The sequence below is a fragment of the Zootoca vivipara genome, chromosome 1, assembly GCF_965207765.1.
Source record: "Zootoca vivipara chromosome 1, rZooViv2.hap1.1, whole genome shotgun sequence".
Classification (NCBI taxonomy): Eukaryota; Metazoa; Chordata; class Lepidosauria; order Squamata; family Lacertidae; genus Zootoca; species Zootoca vivipara.
Window position 1 is genome coordinate 133347219 of NC_142582.1, and position 18644 is coordinate 133365862.

The window sequence follows — 18644 nt, forward strand, 5'->3', positions numbered from 1 at the left end:
GGCGGGGACACGTCATACGTATATATACACAGATACATGCATGCATACAGATGCCAGGAAATAAAAGCCGTTATGGGAATTTGTGTGGGGGGCGGGTGTTACCCCGCGAGTCAGGGCCGGAATCCACCCCGCTTTCCTCAGGGGCGGAGTTTGCGGGCGCCGGAAGTGACGCATTCTCCCTCACTCCTCCCCTTCCTCCTCCTCCTCCTCCTCCTCCTCCTCCGCCTGTGTTGTTGTGGCTGCGAGGAGCCTGCGGAGGTCGCCGCCCCCGCCCCTCTCCCGACCGGACGGCAGCCACGTGACTCAGGTGAGCCGCCCCCTCAGCCCCGCCTCCCAGGGGGGAGTGCCGTGGGGGGGGGTCCTTCGCTCTCCGCCCCTCGCAGGGGGGAGGCGGGCTGCGAGGAAGAGGGACCCCGCAACAGCCACAACCCCAACAGCCCTGCGAGGTAGGCCAGGCTGAGAGGAGGCGGGGGCTGCTCCCTCCAAGGCCGCCTCCCAGGGAGAGAAAAGGAGGATAACAAAGGCTGCATTTCATTGCATTTGTTTACTGCATTTATCGGCCCCCTTTGACCTCCTCGCGGCTCTCCCGCCCCCCCCCATTTAACCCCCCTCCCAGCCTAGCCCACCTCGCAGGGTGAAGTTCATGGCCGGGGTGTGGGATTTGAACCCTGGCCTTTCCCCGGCTCTCAGCAAGCCCTCTGTCCCCACTACGCAGCATAAGCAAGGCATCCAAGGACACCCCAAGGGAGTTTTAAGTGGTCGCATCTTTTCATTGCCTGGCCCCATGTACTCAATACCCCAAAGAAGACAGTGTGCAGGTGCAGGGAACCTCCTCAAGAGGCTGAATGGCTGGGTAGCGCTTTCTGGGCTCCGTGAGCCACTATATATATTCCCCCCATTGCAGCTCTAAAAGGAGTTCAAGGTCCGTCCGTCCCCGGCTTTCCTCACAACAAACCTGTTAGGCGGAGAGACTGGCCCAGGGTCACCCAATGAGCTCCATGGCTGAGTTGGGGGGTATCTGAGCCCTGGCCTCTCCCAAGTCATCGTCTGTTTGATGATGGGCCATGTCCTTTTGAGGATGGGCCATGCTGGTATTCTCCCCAGCAGCATTTTACTCCTGATGCCACAATGTCACCATGTTCTCCCTCCACGTTTAGAGGCAGTTTGTCTCCCGATGCCCCTGGTTGTGAATTGCTGCTGTGCTCTGGTCCTGCTTACGGGGTGGTTGGCTGCAGTTTAGACCAGAGGCTGCCAGTTGCCAATTCCCAGGGTTTGAGAAAGCAGTTGTGGGGGGTGGGGGATATGGGAATAACATGAGTTGCATCTTGCCTGGTCTGTTTGGCACCAGTCTAGCCTCTCTCTGATAGAAGCTCTCATTACCTCTCTTGCTTACTGAAGTTCCACAGCTCAGCGGTAGAACACGTGTTTTGCAAATAAAATGTGTTTAGCTTCAATCCACCTGCATCTCTCCAGGATGAATGGAGACCCCAGAGAGTCACTGCCAGGCAATGTGGACAATATTTCCTTATTTATTATATTTCTTACCCATAAGGTCCCAGGCTGGGTTGCAGCACTAGCATATAAATGAAATGGATAAACCGTTACAACCATGAAATGGAAGGAAGAAGAGACACAGCTATACGTAGTAGGTAAAAAAAGGTAAAGGATACTGTTAGAACAGTATAGTGTGCTGTGCTAGATGGAGTAATGGTCTTTTCTTCGTATAAGGCAAGGCAACAACAACAACAATAATTTATACCCCGCACATCTGGCTGGGTTTTCCCAGCCACTCTGGGCAGCTCACAGCATATATCAGAGCATAGTAAAACATCAAAGAATAAAAACTTCCCAATACTGTACAGGGCTGCCTTCAGATGTCTTCTAAAAGTCACGGGTAGGTAACCGTGTTGGTCTGACGTAGTCGAAACGAAATAAAAAAATTCCTTCCACCAGCACCTTAGAGACCAACTAAGTTTGTCATTGGTATGAGCTTTCGTGTGCATGCACGAAAGTTTCTGAAGAAGTGTGCATGCACACGAAAGCTTATACCAATGACAAACTTAGTTGGTCTCTAAGGTGCTGCTGGAAGGAATTTTTTTATTCCAAAAGTCAGATAGTTGTTTACTGTATTTACTTGACATCTGAAGGGAGGGTGTTCCACAGGGAGGGTGCCACCACAGAGAAGACCCTCTGCATAGCCCTATGAATGTGGCAAGCCAAATCATATTGAAAAGTCTTTTTGAAATGATTCATCCTGGGTGGTATCAAAGAACTGTGCACTTCAAGCAGCTTCCACGCAAGATAGGCAATCCAAGCCAGATACGGAGGGAAACAAGAAATAAATGCAGCAAGGATAATGAAGCCCAACCAGAGAGAGAGAGAGAGAGCTCTCATGGAAGACTAACAAATTAAGAAAAAATATGTGTGGCCACACAGGACTTGCATCCAATTTCTAGGTGGACTCAACACAGGTCCCACTAGTATAAAGGTAAAGGGACCCCTGACCATTAGGTCCAGTTGCGGATGACTCGGGGGTTTGCGGCGCTCATCTCGCATACAGCATGACTAAGCCGCTTCTGGCGAACCAGAGCAGCGCATGGAAACGCCATTTACCTTCCCGCCACAGCGGTACCTATTTATCTACTTGCACTGTGTGCTTTCAAACTGCTAGGTGGGCAGGAGCAGGGACTGAGCAACGGGAGCTCGCCACGTTGCGGGGATTCGAACCGCCAACCTTCCGATCGGCAAGCCCTAGGCTCTGTGGTTTAACCCACAGCACCACCCACTAGTATAGGCATGGCCAAACTTGGACCTCCAGATATTTTGGGACTACAATTCCCATCACCCCTAGCTAACAGGACCAGTGGTCAGGGATGATGAGAATTGTAGTCCCAAAACATCTGGAGGGCCAAGTTAGGCCATGCCTGCACTAGTACAACAGGGGTTTCCCCCTCCCTTCCTCCACCCCCAGTCGGCTCTAGCAGAGGGGGGCAGGGAAGACCCTGAGAATTGCACATGAGGTGAGGAATGGGGAGGCAAGCAGAAGTGTTTGTGCTGATAGAGCAATCTCCAGCACTAACACAGATCCCAGCCTGTGTGTTTAGGGATGTTCCATGTGCAGCCATGAGCCAGGGTTGCCCATGGACCATGCTTTGAAGTTTCAGCTCTGCTTAACGCTTTCCCAACTTCCATTTCTTGCAGATGGACCAGTCGTCCCCAACCTACATGATTGCCAACTTGACCCCTTTGCACTCGGAACAACTCCTGCAGGGCTTGAACCTCCTCCGGCAGCACCATGAGCTGTGCGATATCATCCTTCGCGTTGGAGACGTCAAGATCCACGCCCACAAAGTGGTGCTCGCCAGCATCAGCCCCTACTTCAAAGCCATGTTTGGCGGCAACCTCTCAGAGAAAGAGAACTCTGAGGTGGAATTCCAGTGCATCGCCGAGGCTGCCCTGCAGGCCATAGTGGAATATGCCTACACAGGGACCGTGTTCATCTCTCAGGACACGGTGGAGTCCCTGCTGCCTGCTGCCAACCTCCTGCAGATCAAGCTGGTGCTGAAGGAATGCTGCACGTTCTTGGAAAGCCAGCTGGACCCTGGAAACTGCATTGGGATCTCCCGCTTTGCGGAGACGTACGGCTGCCACGACCTTTACTTGGCCGCCAACAAATACATTTGCCAGAACTTTGAAGACGTTTGCCAGACGGAAGAGTTTTTTGAACTGACTCATTCCGAGCTGGACGAAATAGTTTCCAATGACTGCCTGAATGTGGCCACCGAGGAGATGGTCTTCTACGCGCTGGAATCCTGGATCAAGTATGACGTCCAGGAACGTCAGCAGTACCTGGCCCAGCTCCTCCACTGCGTGCGGCTGCCTCTGCTGAGCGTTAAGTTCCTCACCAGGCTGTACGAAGCCAACCATCTCATTCGCGATGACCACACCTGCAAGCACCTGCTAAACGAAGCCCTGAAGTACCACTTCATGCCTGAGCACAGGCTGTCTTACCAGACGGTGCTCACCACACGCCCCCGCTGCTCTCCTAAAGTCATCTGCGCTGTGGGAGGGAAGGCTGGACTCTTTGCTTGCTTGGAGAGGTGAGGAATAGCGGGAGCCAGGAAAGGGTTCGGAGTCAGCGGTCTTGCTTTGCCTAGCGCTTCTGTTCTGAAGCCACGGCAGTGAGCGATGGTTTCTACACCCCGTAGTTGAGTATACCAGCTTGGTGGGCAGCCTTCCGTGGCCTTTCATTTCCCGAGTCTCGTACAGCATGCAGAAGGGTCAAGCAAGGAAAGGCTTGGGATGAAACAGCTTCGTGAAGGCAATCAGTTCATTGCTTAGAATATGTAATGCTCTTTATTCACTGTTATTCTGTTCATCCTGTACACTGGTAACCACTCTGTAAAGGCAACTAGTATCCCCGGGGGGTTAGACCAGGGATCGACAACGTGCAGCCCATGGGCTGGATGCGGCCTACGAAGACCGTTTTACCGGCCCACGAGCCACCCCTCAACCGAGCTACCTGCTCGGCGAGTCCCCATGCACTGCGCTAAACCAGCGCGACACGGGGACTTGCTGAGCGGTGCCAGAAATTGCGTCTGCGCACGTGCAGATACCAGAAATTGCGTCTGTGCATGCCCAGACGCCAAAAATCGTTTCTGCACAGGCACAATTTTTGGCGTCTGGGCATGCGCAGAAGCAGTTTCTGCCGTTGTGCTGCACCGGTCCGGCCCACGGATGATCTCCGTGGGCGTGATCCAGTCCATGGCCGGTAAGCCTTGCTGACCCCTGGTTAGACCAAACTCCTTCCTAGTCCAGCACCCTCTTTTCTGCAATGGCAGATGGTAGGTGCCTCTGGGAAGTCCAGAGACAGGACACGAGAGCAATAGGGCTTTCATGCTTGCTTTCCCTCAGCAGCTACTGTTCAGAATCATGGTACTTCTGATCCTGGAGGTAGCATGGAGCCACTGAGAGGTTTAACATCCATGAACTTTCATCTCTTACGGCCATCCAAGTTGCTGGCCTTCACTGTGGGAGCCAATTCCACGATTTAATTTATGTGCATTGGGAAAAAGGGATTTCTTTTGTCTGTCCTGAAACTCCCAGTGATCACCTTCATTGGATGACTCCCAAGTTTTATGAAAGAGGGAGATAAGGGGGACAGTTTTTCTTCTTCGCCCCTATCCTAGCAAGGAATTTGCCTTTATCAAATCTCTTGCACACTGAGCTACGCACTGCTGCTCCCAAGGATCCTTTTCTGACCAGTCACCCCCAGTTTGGATCACTTCAGGGTCTATGTGAAGGTGCCCCAGTACACATAGCTTTACTGACTATTCACCTAATTTGGAGATATCCTTTCACAGTTCTTCATAGCTTTTCTTACTGTACAGTACTGTAATTTCATGTCGTCAGCATGTCATTTAACCACTCCACTTCTCACCCCCAAATACTGGTTATGAACAAGTTTAAAAGGCCCCAGTACAGATAACTGCAGGACCCAACAGCTCACTGGCCTCCATCCTGGAGAACTCTCAGTTTATTCCTATTGTTGCCTTCTTGTTCTTAGACATTCCTATGTAGACAAGCCTACCCAGATGTTTAAAAAGTTTGTATGAGTTTTCATTTGTTTTAGTCTATTTTACTGTGGTTTTAACTTTCTGCGGTGTTTTACATTTTTAGAGGCAATTTATTGTTTTAGCCTTTTTGTAAACCACTTTGAGGTTTTCCCCCTAACCATCAAGCTGTTTATAAATTTTATGAAAGAAGAATAAATAAGCCCAATTATACAGGTCCATGCGAGGACCTGTCCTCTTATCCCATGATTGCTAAGTCAGCTCAGTACTTTGGCGAAGGAAAACCTTTTGAATGTCCATAGATACAATGTCTGCTGGATTGCCTGTACCCATGCTTATTGGCGCTGGGCAATGCGTGAAGTGGTGTCGCTCTGTACATCCAGGAGGGCATTGAGTCCAGCAAACTAGAAGTAGGACCCGAAGGTAGCCACTGAATTGGATGGCTTTGAATAAGGATTGGACCATTTTATGAAGGGTCAAACTATTAGTGGCTCCTCGCCCTGATGGCCATGCGCTGGTCAGAGGCAGCAGTGTTTCAGCACGTCCGTTGCTGGAAACCACCAGAGCGGAGAGCTGCTCTCGTGCTCGAATCTCAACTGAGAGTTTCCCCTAGGCACCTGTGAGAATGGGATGCTGGACCAGGTGGGCCATTGGCTCAATACAGCAGCCTCTTCTTACCTTCTTGCGTTTTGCCTCATGACCTCTCCCCCCTCCTCCTCCTCCTCCTTCCGCAGCGTTGAGATGTACTTCCCTCAGAACGACTCCTGGATAGGCCTGGCCCCTTTGAGCGTCCCTCGCTATGAGTTCGGAATCTGCGTCCTTGACCAGAAAATCTACGTCATAGGAGGGATCGCAACCCACATGTGCCAAGGAATCAACTACCGGAAGCACGAGAGCTCCGTGGAGTGCTGGGACCCCGACACAAACACCTGGACGTCCCTCGAGAGCATGAACGAGAGCCGCAGCACCCTGGGGGTGGCGGTTCTGTCGCGAGAAATCTACGCCTTGGGGGGCTACGATGGGCAGTCCTACCTGCAGTCTGTGGAGAAGTACATTCCCAAGGTGAAGGAGTGGCAGCCTGTGGCGCCGATGAGCAAAACCAGGAGCTGCTTTGCCGCAGCCATTCTGGATGGAATGATCTATGCCATTGGAGGTTACGGCCCCGCTCATATGAACAGGTAAGTAGAGCTGGGCCATTGGGCATTGGATGAAGCACCCCCTAGCGCGCGCCCACACACACACACACACACACCCTGCCCCCACAGACCTAAGCCCTGTTGAGTCGGCACGTGCAAGAGCTGCTTCCAAGCAACCCGTAGTTGCTCCCAGTGTGCCTCATTAGCTTGCTCTGGAGGATTTGCCCAAGGGATTCTCTGTGATCGTCAGCTAAAACCTGCAGTAGAGCTCAATGTTCTTTCCTTCATTGCAAACTTAGAAAGAGAAATTGAACGTTTCAAAGAAGCTTTTAGTTGGCTTGAGGCTAATATTAAGTCCGGAAATGTCTCTGTGCACCCTTTACAGGGCAAGATGTTGACACCCCTGTGGGTACCCTTTGTCTTCTCCAGGCTGAGTTTTACTCCTGCCGAATACTCTCAGCTCACTTGGTGGAAGGTGCAAAAGCAGAGTGGAAAGTTGCCTCATGGAAACATCTTCGTTAAGCTCGTGTTTGGGTTTGAATTGGAGCAGGAACTCCTCTGTGCCCCCCCCTCCCCCGTAGAGTCGGAGTCTCTTGTCCAGCCTTGGCAACCATAGTCTTTATATAACTGAATTGCTAGCTCAACCAATGCCCAAGACTCAGCGATGAGCTCACATAAAAACACCAGCCCCACTTAAAACGAGTAAATAAGCTGTCTATTCACTTCCACATTCTTATAGCAGAATTCCCATTGCCCCAGACCTTCCCTATTTCAGTCCTAAACTAGGAAGCCTTGCAGTGTGGCTGGCAAATGCTCAGGTTCACACACTGGTTTCTTACCCTTTCTCCCCCTGCACCCAGTATCTTCTCTTCTTCCTGCTGTGGGCACACTTAGGTGGGTCTCTTTGGGGAGAAAAAGGCACATAGCATGAAAGCTACAGCTTAAGACTTGTGTCCAGTGCTCCTTGTGGATGATTCATAGAATCATAGAGTTGGAAGAGACCACCAGGGCCATCCAGTCCAACCCCCTGCCAAGCAGGAAACACCATCAAAGCATTCTTGACATATGCCTGTCAAGCCTCTGCTGAAAGACCTCCAAAGCCTCTGCTTAAAGACCTCCCTTGACACAGTTGGATATTTATTTCCTCTCCTCCCCCTGCATGCCTTCAAAATCTCTGGAGGGTCCCCCAACCCTCCAGAACTCATTTTGAGTGGGGAGGGCAGGAGAAGATGAAAAATAAGCTCTGTTATGCACACGGAAGTCCATTGCACTAGCAGAGCTTCAGCACTAGTCTCTGTTCCCAGGCTTGTTATATGGGTGGTATAAAGAGGAGGGACTTGGGTTGCCTTGATGTTCTTGTAGCTGGAGGCAGGAGTCACTGCCCTGATACGTCAACTCTTTGGGGCAAGGAGCGCCTTCCTTTCACCAGCGCAAAGCCTTGGCATTTTTTATTCCTCCTGCTAGAACTGGGCAGGATGTTAGCGTGCCGCAGAATGCAGTGCCTCGCTGCCTCCCCACGGGCGTGCCCCAATGGGGGGGGGAGGTGTGTCCAGCCCTTTTCCTCGGATCCCTCCACTTCTTCGAGAAAGTGTGCTGAGAGAAGGGATCTTTGTGCAGGGTGTGCAGAATGAAGGAGCTTATGACAGGCAATGCGGTACTACTCTACCTTCCTAGTGGAGTTTGAAGTAGAGCTGGGACAGGTGGCTTCCATTGACTTGAGCCAAGATACAGTGTGGGCGCAGGATTACTGTGGGCCGCATCATTCTTCATTGCATGGGTGGCATTCCTTGCACTTCTGGTATGTAGAAGTGTCCACCAAGGCAAGGCCCCTTAGCCATCAAAACGTTTAGGAAGCACGGCCTGAGCCCATGAGGGGCTGACCATGTTGGTGCGGCAGGTGTACCTGAGCAGTGCCCCTCTTTTTTTTCCCTCCTCAGTTGTCTTGGTCTTTTAGGCGCACAGGAAGCTGCCTTAAATGGAGTCGGACCATTGGTCCATCAAGCTCTGCCTTGTCTACACTCACTGCCTGTGGTTGTTCAGGGTTTCGAGCAGGGAGTCTTTCTCCGCCCTTCCTGGGGGTGCCATTGGGGACTGAACCTGGGAACTTCCTCTTGCAAAGAAGATATTCTGCTGCTGAACTACGGCCCTTCTCTTTACATGCAGCTAGTTCACAGCCTTGCTTTCATTGTGGGCCAAGGATATTGCACTGGGTGACCCTTCTTCAGCAATTGCTCCTTTGGTGGACCTTTTCCTTTTAATACCCAGAGCTATTCTGTTACAGCAAAATATATTGAGGCTGGTAACCCCTGCTCTATCTCACTGGGGATTCTCAACGTGCTGGGAATCCCTCGTGAACACAGCTACGGTGGCTTCTTGAGGGATTAAATCGGTACAAAGTGTTGCCACTGATCCCTTTTGCTGGTCTCCTTCTGCAGCGTGGAACGTTACGATCCCAGCAAGGGCTCCTGGGAGCCAGTCGCTCCGATGGCGGACAAAAGAATAAACTTTGGCCTTGGGGTTATGCTGGGCTTCATTTTCGTGGTCGGGGGGCACAACGGTGTCTCCCACCTGTCCAGCATTGAGCGATACGACCCTCATCAGAACCAGTGGACTGTTTGCCAGCCGATGAAGGAACCCCGAACAGGTAGGAAGAATCCCAGGAGCTGCTTCTGGTTGGCTTAGAAGTTGCTGTCACTTCATTGTGACTTACCGGGGGCTGGGGTGGAACCAAGTGAAACAGCACAGGGTCCTCCTTTGAGGCCACGTGCAAGAATATTCTTTGCCTCAGTGCTCTTCACATACCTTTTATTTCATAGAATCATAGAGTTGGAAGAGACCACAAGGGCCATCCAGTCCAACCCCCTGCCAAGCAGGAAACACCATCAAAGCATTCTTGACATATGCCTCTCAAGCCTCTGCTTAAAGACCTCCAAAGAAGGAGACTCCACCACACTCCTTGGTAGCAAATTCCACTGCCAAACAGCTCTTACCGTCAGGAAGTTCTTCCTAATGTTTAGGTGGAATCTTCTTTCTTGTAGTTTGACTCAATTGCTCCGTGTCCGCTTCTCTGGAGCAGCAGAAAACAACCTTTCTCCCTCCTCTGTATGACATTTGTAGGAATGCATTCTTCATTTGTTATGTCCGAGCAGGATAGTGCTTAGTGAAGTTGTCAGGACACCCCTAAGGGCTCTTTGGCTTTGCTTTTCAGAAAGGAAATAGTAGTCCTTGCCGCAGTAGACTAAGTAACTCTGCAAGGGACCTACTTGAGCAGCATTCAAATAACTGATGGTTCAGGGATATAAATAGAAGCCCTCCTTCCTCACTTTCAGCCCTCTCTGGGTGAGAGCAGCCCAGCAGCTGAAAATGCACTGAAAGAGGATGTTAGATTGATCTATCGATGCAAACATAGCTTAAGATGCTTTCCATACCTTAGGCCTACCTTTACCAATCTGGTGTCCTCCATACGCTTTACACTACAACTACCCTCCAGTGCAACCCATGTGATTCTGTGGCTGATGGGACTTGTAGTCCAAAAAATCAGGAGCGCACCAACTTGGGAGAAGGCTGGCCTTAGCCTGAATGTTACTGATATGCTTCAGTGTCTCCTGATCATGTATCTTTCTCCATCTGACTCCTTTAATACCAGTTTCCTCTTTTCCAACCGTGTACTTTTTTCTGTTGCTGAGGAATTGGGTGAGGCTTGATCCTTGGAACAATTTCCTTTGTCGGTAGCCCTGACTTGCAGAATAACCCCAATAAGCTCCATAGAGTTGCTTGTTGTAGCTAAAATGGAGTCCCCAAATCTGAGCCCCAAGAGCAATGGTTAGCCAACGAGCGGTTGCGCCTCCCTTGTGAGCTTGAGGGCGGTGTCCTGCTTGCTCAAGGGCAGGATCAGCCCATGGACTCCCATCACCCTGGCCTAGAGACCAGTGGAAGCTTCTGTTCCATCTGGGAATGCATTTGTGACACTGTAGGTTGGACAAGGAACAATTTTCTGCCACTGGCTTCTGCTGGGTGTTCTTCTCAGCCCTGCATTCCCCCGCCTAGATGCTCAAGGGGTCTGGCACTTCCCCTCCCTCCCAGATATGCCTTCTCTGCTTATCATGTTGTTGGCTAATTCAAGCCATGGATCTACTACACTGTGGCCTTGTGAGAACTAGGCATCATCATTATGTGAGAATGAGGAAAGGGAGTTGGGCTAGGTGTTGGGAGAGCTTAGCCGTGGTCTTTTCAGAGTTTCTGGAAGGCAGGTCCAAAGTGCATTCTGTGATTGGTACTGTACTGTACTGGCCCTTCTATTAGACACCTTTTCACAATAAACCAGACCCAAGGCATCACCCAGAGATTCCACAGCAGTCTCTATTAATTCAACTTTTAATTTCTTCCTGCTGCTAGTTTCATGGACCATGTTAACTTGCATTGTCCTGTATTTATTTGGTATTGTGAACTGCCCTGAAAATATTTATGTGGCTAGGTGGATAAACTTCCCAGGTGAACTAGGCCCCAAAATAAACTCGGATCTGTAAGTTCTGTTGAACTCAGCAGAGCTTCAATCTGAGCCTGCCTATCATCAGTCTTCCAAGCTCCGCAGTTGGCCTATATTCTGTTCCTACAATGTTCTTACTCCTTTTGTAGAGAAGGGGAGGTGATCTCCTGGCATTCAACATTTCTTTTTCTCCTTTCTACTCACCCCCATTAGGAGTTGGCGCGGCTGTAATTGACACCTACCTTTATGTAGTTGGCGGACACTCAGGGTCGTCCTACCTGAACACTGTACAGAAATACGACCCCATATCGGATAGCTGGCTGGACACGGCTGGCATGATGTACTGCCGGTGCAATTTTGGCTTGACGGCGCTATGAAGTGGGAGCACTTGAGGACGCAACTGGCACAGACTGTGGAGTCTGGAAGCTGCACTTCCTGGAGCCGGGAGGAAGGGGGGAAAGCTCAAATGAAATGCAGACAGGTTAACGAGAATTGTTCCTGGTTATTGCTGATCACAAAGAAGCGAAGGGCGGAAAAAAAATGGAGCCATGTTCCTGGCAGGGACTCAGGCTGCATACTGTCATTAACATGAAAATAATTCATCTCGATGCAAGAATCACTGTGTTGCCTGAAGTAGGCGTAGAGACTCCCTGACTCATGGAGCTTTGTCCTCTTTCTCCTCCTCCTCCTCTGACTGACGTAGTTAACCTTGGTGAAGACTGCCTGGTTGATGTTTGGCTCCATCTTTGCAGCGAGAGACCATCATTGCTTCACAATTTTTTAATGAACAGTTAACTAAAGGGCTGCCTCTCCCCCCATCCCCCTTTACTCCGGGTTTGTAAATAACTGATGCGGTCGTCATCTGTTTGCCTGCACTTAGTATCTACTCCCTGTTGTTTTTCTTAACTTGCTTGTGTGGATTTGGCGAGTGGACGAGCCGGTGGCTCTCTTAAGTTGATAAGCTGAATGCCTTTTTAGCCCTCCACTTTTTGGAGTTGCCTACCTGTCTAAAACCTGTAACCCTTCTCCTTATCTGAATGAAAGGATCAACAGCTTTCAAGCCTGTCACAGATAGCAGTTCAGACAGCAAACCCTTCCCACACCTCTTGGGTTGTTTGTGTGTGTGTGTGTGTGTGTGTTTTTATCATGTTTAATCAGTTTTGCAGCATGTGTGTAAAAATACTTCAAAAAGATAGAAGTGTCCTCCCCTCCCTTCACACTTCAATCCATATGAATTAGACCATGTATGGCTGTAAAGAATGTACAACCAAGTTTTCAAAGTCTTCTGATTCTAACATGGTGCTAAGAAAAGATTTATTTTTTAGCAAGGCTGTTGGCAGTCTAAGGCTCTCACCCGCAGCACAATTGCAAGGGAGCAAAGTCCCATTAAAACCAGAGGGACCAGCTTCTGAGTAAATAGGAGAGGACTGCACTGTCTTCTTGATGGTTTGGTGAAAAGAGCAGGATCTGCCGAGTCTGAGGTGGTCTGAAGCCGATGTGGTGAATGCTGCCAGTTTACATGCTGGTGGTTTCTTGTTTTGACGTTTTCCTTCCGTTTCTTTCATCCGTGCCTGTGCAACATGTCGAACATTTAACATCATAACATTTCATTAGATTACCTCATTTGGAGAACTCTAACTCAGATTCTTAATGGACGGAAAGTATATTCTTCCGTATAGAATTCTTGCCTTTTCCCTTTAAGACAAATAATTAGGCAGCATTGATCCCGCTACTTTCCGTCTTTCCAAGCAATTCTTCAAATGCTGCTGTTCAGCCAGCCTTCATTTCAGGAGGACTTGCCCAGTGCTGGTGAACTGCTCTCCAGCAGGGCAGTTCCTGTAAGAAATATTCATCTAAACTTAGTTTTAAGTTCTGAAGGGGTTAAGCAAGACCCTGTGTGGTCATCATTTCATACAGATGACTGTGAAACTAGTTCTTCAGATTTCTGTTTTGTGTGTTTGCCCCCATATATCTCTGCTTTGTTCAGGTAGCTGTACTTTTGCTGTTGTGTTCTCCCACTTTCCTTCCTCTCGAAATTATTTCTCCCCTCTTTTTTCTCTATTTAACACAAGTTACTTTCTCCCCAGTTATTCATAATTCACAAGCATACAGCAATGGAGTATGCAGTTTGTGTTAAGCCTTCTACTTCTGAACTTGTTCTAATAGGGTAAATGACGCTGTTTTCCTTCCTTCCTTCCTTCCTTCCTTCCTTCCTTCCTTCCTTCCTTCCTTCCTTCCTTCCTTCCTTCCTTCCTTCCTCCTCCTCCCATGAGCTCACATTTAGACTGACACTAGGAGAGCACAAAGTTGCATCACATTTCTATCTATGCTTGCATGTACTGTGTTTTCCCGAAACTCCCCTTAAGATATTAAGGGAGTCCAGCAGTTTTCAAGCAACTAAATGACCAGACAAGTACTTTCTGCCTAGTGGCTGCAGGGTGGCTTGTTGATTCTTGTTCCTCAGCAATAATAGCATCATGCAAACAGTTGCAGTGACCTTTCCTGTACGGAATGGTGCACTTAGAGGAATTCCTGTTCATTTCTGTGAGGCTTCCATTGGAGATGCTTACAGTGGACAGCGCAAAGAAAACCTTAAAGCAATTTATAGGAGGCCGTCAAAGCTGTTTCAGTTCTTCTGTGTTCATGAACTACTCAATTTCAGTTCAAGAAAAAAGCTTGGTTAAACGGTTCACGTGTGCTAGCGCTCTCTCGCTCTCTTTGAGGTGCCTTTGAACTTAGAAGCAGATCGATTATTGCAACTCCTAGCCACAAGGCATGACCGGAGGGTGAGGGTATGAAATGGTTGCGGGATGCAAAGGCCTTGATGAGCGCCTTTGGCCTCTTTATCTGCCATGCCCCTTGAGCCTCCTGCAAAGCATGGCCTGCTGCTAGGCTGTCGTCATAAGCAGAGCTGACAGTTTCTCATCATGCTTAAGGACCCCTGAGCCAAGGATGTGTTTGGAAACACAGTAATTGAATCCTGGCCGTTGCCCCTTCCTAAGCTGCCCTGTTGGAAGGTGGCGGCATATAGTACCCAGTAGAGGGTCCAACTTGGATGTAGCAGCTTTTTATCAAGGGCCTCTGGGCACTTTCATGGGGCAGCCTACAAAATTGTTAGCTTATTGGAATCTAGCCCTGTAGATGTTCATGAGTTCTTTAAAAATATATTCATGTAGAGCACTTTCATTAAAAAACCAGTGTGCTAAGGAGCAAATAACTGTTTTAGTCAAGACTGGATTGATTCCTTGCAGGGTAATTTGTGAGTGTGGTAGATGCAAGTCTAGGGATTGGCATATTTCAGCAAGTTTGCCAGACTCCCTTCTGTCTGGGGGCTTCGTTTTCCCATTCACCTAAGTGCTCAGGCATAAGGCAAACCGAACAGCCCAGCTGTCGCACTTCTAGGCTGCAATAAGTTTGCTGCAGTTCAGCAACTGTCTTGTCTCGCAGAGAAGGCCTTTCCATGTAAGACATTGCACAAGGTCTTGCTTACGTCTTCATCCCCGTGTGGCAAAGCAACTGTAGATCAGGGGGAGTGTGTGCCTGCTGTCAGTCAGATTTGCATTAATGGGTGACTCAAGGAGAAAGAAGCAGACATACTGCCCACGCCTGAAAGCGCACTCACCTTCCATCAGGAAACATAGAGCAGAGTAGATTGAAGGGGCGGCAGGTGTGAGGTATGCTGGGCTGCACATGGTGCTCCTTGGTGCCACAAGACTGTTGTCATTCAGCTCCTAAAAGGACCTGATGCAGAACACTAGGAAGTGTTGTGGTTTCACCGTGACGCTGCCCTGGGCACCTGTTTGTCGCTTTGCTTGCATTCGCCCCTCTTGCCCACCCACCAGAGATAACGAAGCTCATTCTTGTTGCTTTGTGACCCCTTCCGTTGTGTGTGAGAACATGAGCACTCCACGCTTGCCTTAAACCCCTCTGAACTCATTGGAAGAGCTGGGTGACGGCTCCTCTCTTTGCCTTACACGGGGGTGTGCTGTCACCTCTCTGGCCCAAGGCAAAGCCAGCTTTTAAAGCAGGATTCCGACCCCTCATGTACTGTAGCTTTCGATGCGACTCTGACCCGTTTTCTCCATGGGTTTGCTGGGCAACTAGCGTAGCTTCCTACCAGCGGGCTTCGTGTTCTCCCGCCCCGTTTACAAAGGTGGCATTTGAGTTGAGTGGGAACCTGCTCAGCAACCTCCTTGTTCTTTTGTGTTTGCTAACTGTGATAATGTTCTTTTCTCATTGTAACGGTATTTCATTTGGTTGTGCGATGTTGACTAAATAAATCAGTGAAAGCAAGCCGTTTGGGAGAGTGTTGTATTCCCCCGGCTCCTGGAGTTTGTTCACCAGTCCCAAAAGTGACTGTCCCCTTTTTCTCCTATCTGTCTATGATTCTTTCGAACCTTACTATTAATCCTTTTTGTTGAATACCAGCACCCTGAAATTCTATTCCCACCTCCCTGCACAACAGCTCTGCAAATCAGACCAGGTTGCAAAGAGAGATACATGCCCAGAGCAAGTTTCAAAGCCAAGTAAAGATTGAAAGGGACGTGGATAGCGCTGTGGTCTAAACCACTGAGCCTCTTGGGCTTGCTGATCAGAAGGTCAGCAGTTTGAATCCCCGTGATGGGGTGAGCTCTCATTGCTCTGTCCCAGCTCCTGCCAACCTAGCAGTTTAAAAGCATGCCAGTGCAAGTAGATGAATAGGTACCACTGTGGCGGGAAGGTAAACAGCATTTCCATGTGCTCTAGTTTCCATCACGGTGTTCTGTTGCGCCAGAAGCGGCTTAGTCCTGCTGGCCACATGACCCGGAAAACTAACTGTGGACAAATGCCGGCTCCCTCGGCCTCAAAGCGAGATGAGGACCACAACCCCATAGTTGCCTTTGACTCAACTTAACCGCCCAGGGGTCCTTTACCTTTTTACTTAAAAGGTTGAAAATGATGGTCTTTGACACAGAAGGACAAGTCCCAGGCAAGGCACTAACAGAGCTGCCCCACTGGACATTACTTGAGAAACAGAAAACTGCAAACAGGTAGGTAGCCGTGTTGGTCTGAGTCGAAGCAAAATAAAAAAATTCCTTCAGTAGCACCTTAAAGGAATACAGATACACTGAAACAGAATCCACCAGACCCTTATGTATATTCAGAGGGTGGGGGTGATTGGTCCTGGGGGGGGGGGGAGCAAGGGCTGAGGCGCTTGCATGATCAAGCTTTCTTTAGCGCCTCAGCCCTTGCTCCCCCCCCCCCCAGGACCAATTGCAGTCATCAGCAGTCGTTAACAGCCATCTACAGGTTTACCACTCCCATCAGCCCATCACCCATTCCCATCACCCCCACCCCCACCCTCTGAATATACATAAGGGTCTGGTGGATTCTGTTTCAGTGTATCTGATGAAGTGTGCATGCACACGAAAGCTCATACCAAGATAAAAACTTAGTTGGTCTTTAAGGTGCTACCGAAGGAATTTTTTTATTTTGCAGAAAACTGCAGTGTCGCTCCTGTGGGTTGTGTGGTAGCCATCGAGCTGGCGTGAAAGAACCTCTGCTGCACAGCACTGCTGTTACTGACACTTCAGCGTGTTGTCACTGGACTACCTGGGTAGTTACATAGCAAATTCTGCTGTGTTTTCAGTTTCCAGAATCAAAGTTAAAAACACACACATAAAACACTCAATAGAAACATGTAGCTACCCTTCAAAGCAAGGAAGAAATCTACTGGTGTTTAACTGGAATAATTAGACCAAATAATCATTCTGATAAATGAATTTCTAATATATTTCCTTTGGTTCAAGAGAATTGCCAGGTTGCTGGGAGCCAGGTCTCCAGTTCCCGGGCTCATACAGCAGTCATAGTGTCCTGGATTCACATGCTTTCCTCCAGTCTTCTTGAGAAAAATAGATTCAGTTGGAAAAAAATCTGCAGCCCCAGGGTTGAAAAGAACAAAATGAGATTCAAATTCCCATTCAGTGAATTAAAAAAATGAAACATTAATGGTCATTAAGACTTAAACAAGCATCAGGACAGCAGTTAACAGATGGACAATCATTTATGAAGCTTGCGAAGATGTAGGAATTTTGAAATAAGTGCAAAATAAAGGTGCATTTAACCCACTTCTTCCTTTGGCACCTCCCCCTCTTGGCCACCCACACTGCTAGAAACACTTTTTGAAAAAGAACAATATTTGAGCTTTTTGAAATGGTAGTTAAGATTTTGTAAATTTCTTTTGAGTTCCTGGTGGCCCCAAAAGACGTATGAATGTAATTATTGCATTGTATATATGATGTGTGTGTGTGTATACACAGTGGTACTTTACTTCTCAAATGCCTTGGTTCTCAAAACAACTTAGAACCCAAGCACTGCAAACCTGGAAGTGGTTTGCGAACTTTTTTCGGAAGCTGGACATTCTCCATTTTCTGTGTTACGCTTCTGATTTGAGCGTTACACTGAGGTCTGTCTGTTTTTGCTATTTATTTTGCGTTTCTGTTTTTGTGGCCTTTTTTGTGAGTGTGTGGAACCCAGTTCAGCTACTGATTGATTGATTCATTGTGTGACTGCAATACATTGTTTATTGCTTTCATTTTATGGATCAATGGTGTGATAGTAAAGTTCATGTTAAATTGCTATTTTAGGGGTTGTTTTTAAAAGTCTGGAACGGATTGCTCTGTTTTGCATTCCTTTCTATGGGAAAGCGCGCCTTGGTTTTGGAACGCTTTGGTTTTGGAACGGACTTCCGGAATGGATTAAGTTTGAGAACCAAGGTACCACTGTATTATTATGTATTAAATTTCTATACCGCCCTTCCTCCGAAGATCATCTATCGGTTCCATTGGCCGGCCTCTTTCCCCTCGCCCGAGGCGACCCGAAGCGAATTGCCGCTTACATAAAACGCAACCTCAGCCCAGGACTAATTGCAGCCATCAGCAGCCATTAACACCCATCTACAGGTTTACCACTCCCATCAGCCCATCTCCCATTCCCACCCACCCCCACCACCCTCTGTATACCGTCTTTCCCCTTTTTTAATACACCGTCTTATAACTTTTTTTCCTCAAAAAAACACAGGGTGGCTTACTTTCGGTGGGATGTCTTATTTTTTTTTATTACCGGTACAGTTTTTACAGCTCAGGGCGCTGGCTCAGGGCGCTGCTCGGTTCTCTTGAGTGCTCGGCGCTGCAGCAGCCACTGGTTCCGGGTGGCGGGGCAGCAGGCATCCTAGGCCGGGCCAGGCAGAGGCCGCTGGCTCAGGCGCTCCGCCTGCCGCTGCAGGGCGCTCCAAGCTCCTTGGCCAGGCCAGGCAAGGAAGAAGCAGTGAGCCCAGCGGTGGCGACAAGCACAGAAGCGGCAGGGCGGCGATGGACGAGAAGGCGGAGCGCGGGGATGCAGCCAGCAAGGCGGGAGCGCGATCAGCTGTTAAGCGGAGCTCTTGGAGCGCCACTTCAGAGCTGATCGCGC

General features: G+C 49.2%; 1 protein-coding gene across 4 annotated transcripts; it reads left to right on the forward strand.

Moving 5' to 3' along the window:
* The first annotated feature begins 191 nt into the window (after positions 1 to 191).
* On the forward strand, positions 192 to 15488 carry KLHL28 (kelch like family member 28). Of its 4 annotated transcripts, none has more exons than XM_088674819.1 (6): positions 199 to 307; positions 1553 to 1645; positions 3202 to 4100; positions 6308 to 6751; positions 9145 to 9353; positions 11409 to 15488. In XM_088674819.1, the coding sequence occupies exons 2-6, from the start codon at positions 1610 to 1612 to the stop codon at positions 11570 to 11572; spliced, it is 1752 nt and encodes a 583-aa protein (XP_088530945.1). In that variant the 5' UTR covers positions 199 to 307; positions 1553 to 1609; the 3' UTR covers positions 11573 to 15488. The 4 variants fall into 4 exon arrangements, with proteins under 4 accessions (XP_034992907.3, XP_088530945.1, XP_034992841.3 ...); XM_035136950.3 differs by having other exon boundaries at positions 230 to 307; positions 1553 to 1659; XM_035137016.3 differs by lacking the exon at positions 1553 to 1645 and having other exon boundaries at positions 192 to 307.
* The last annotated feature ends 3156 nt before the right edge of the window (positions 15489 to 18644 follow it).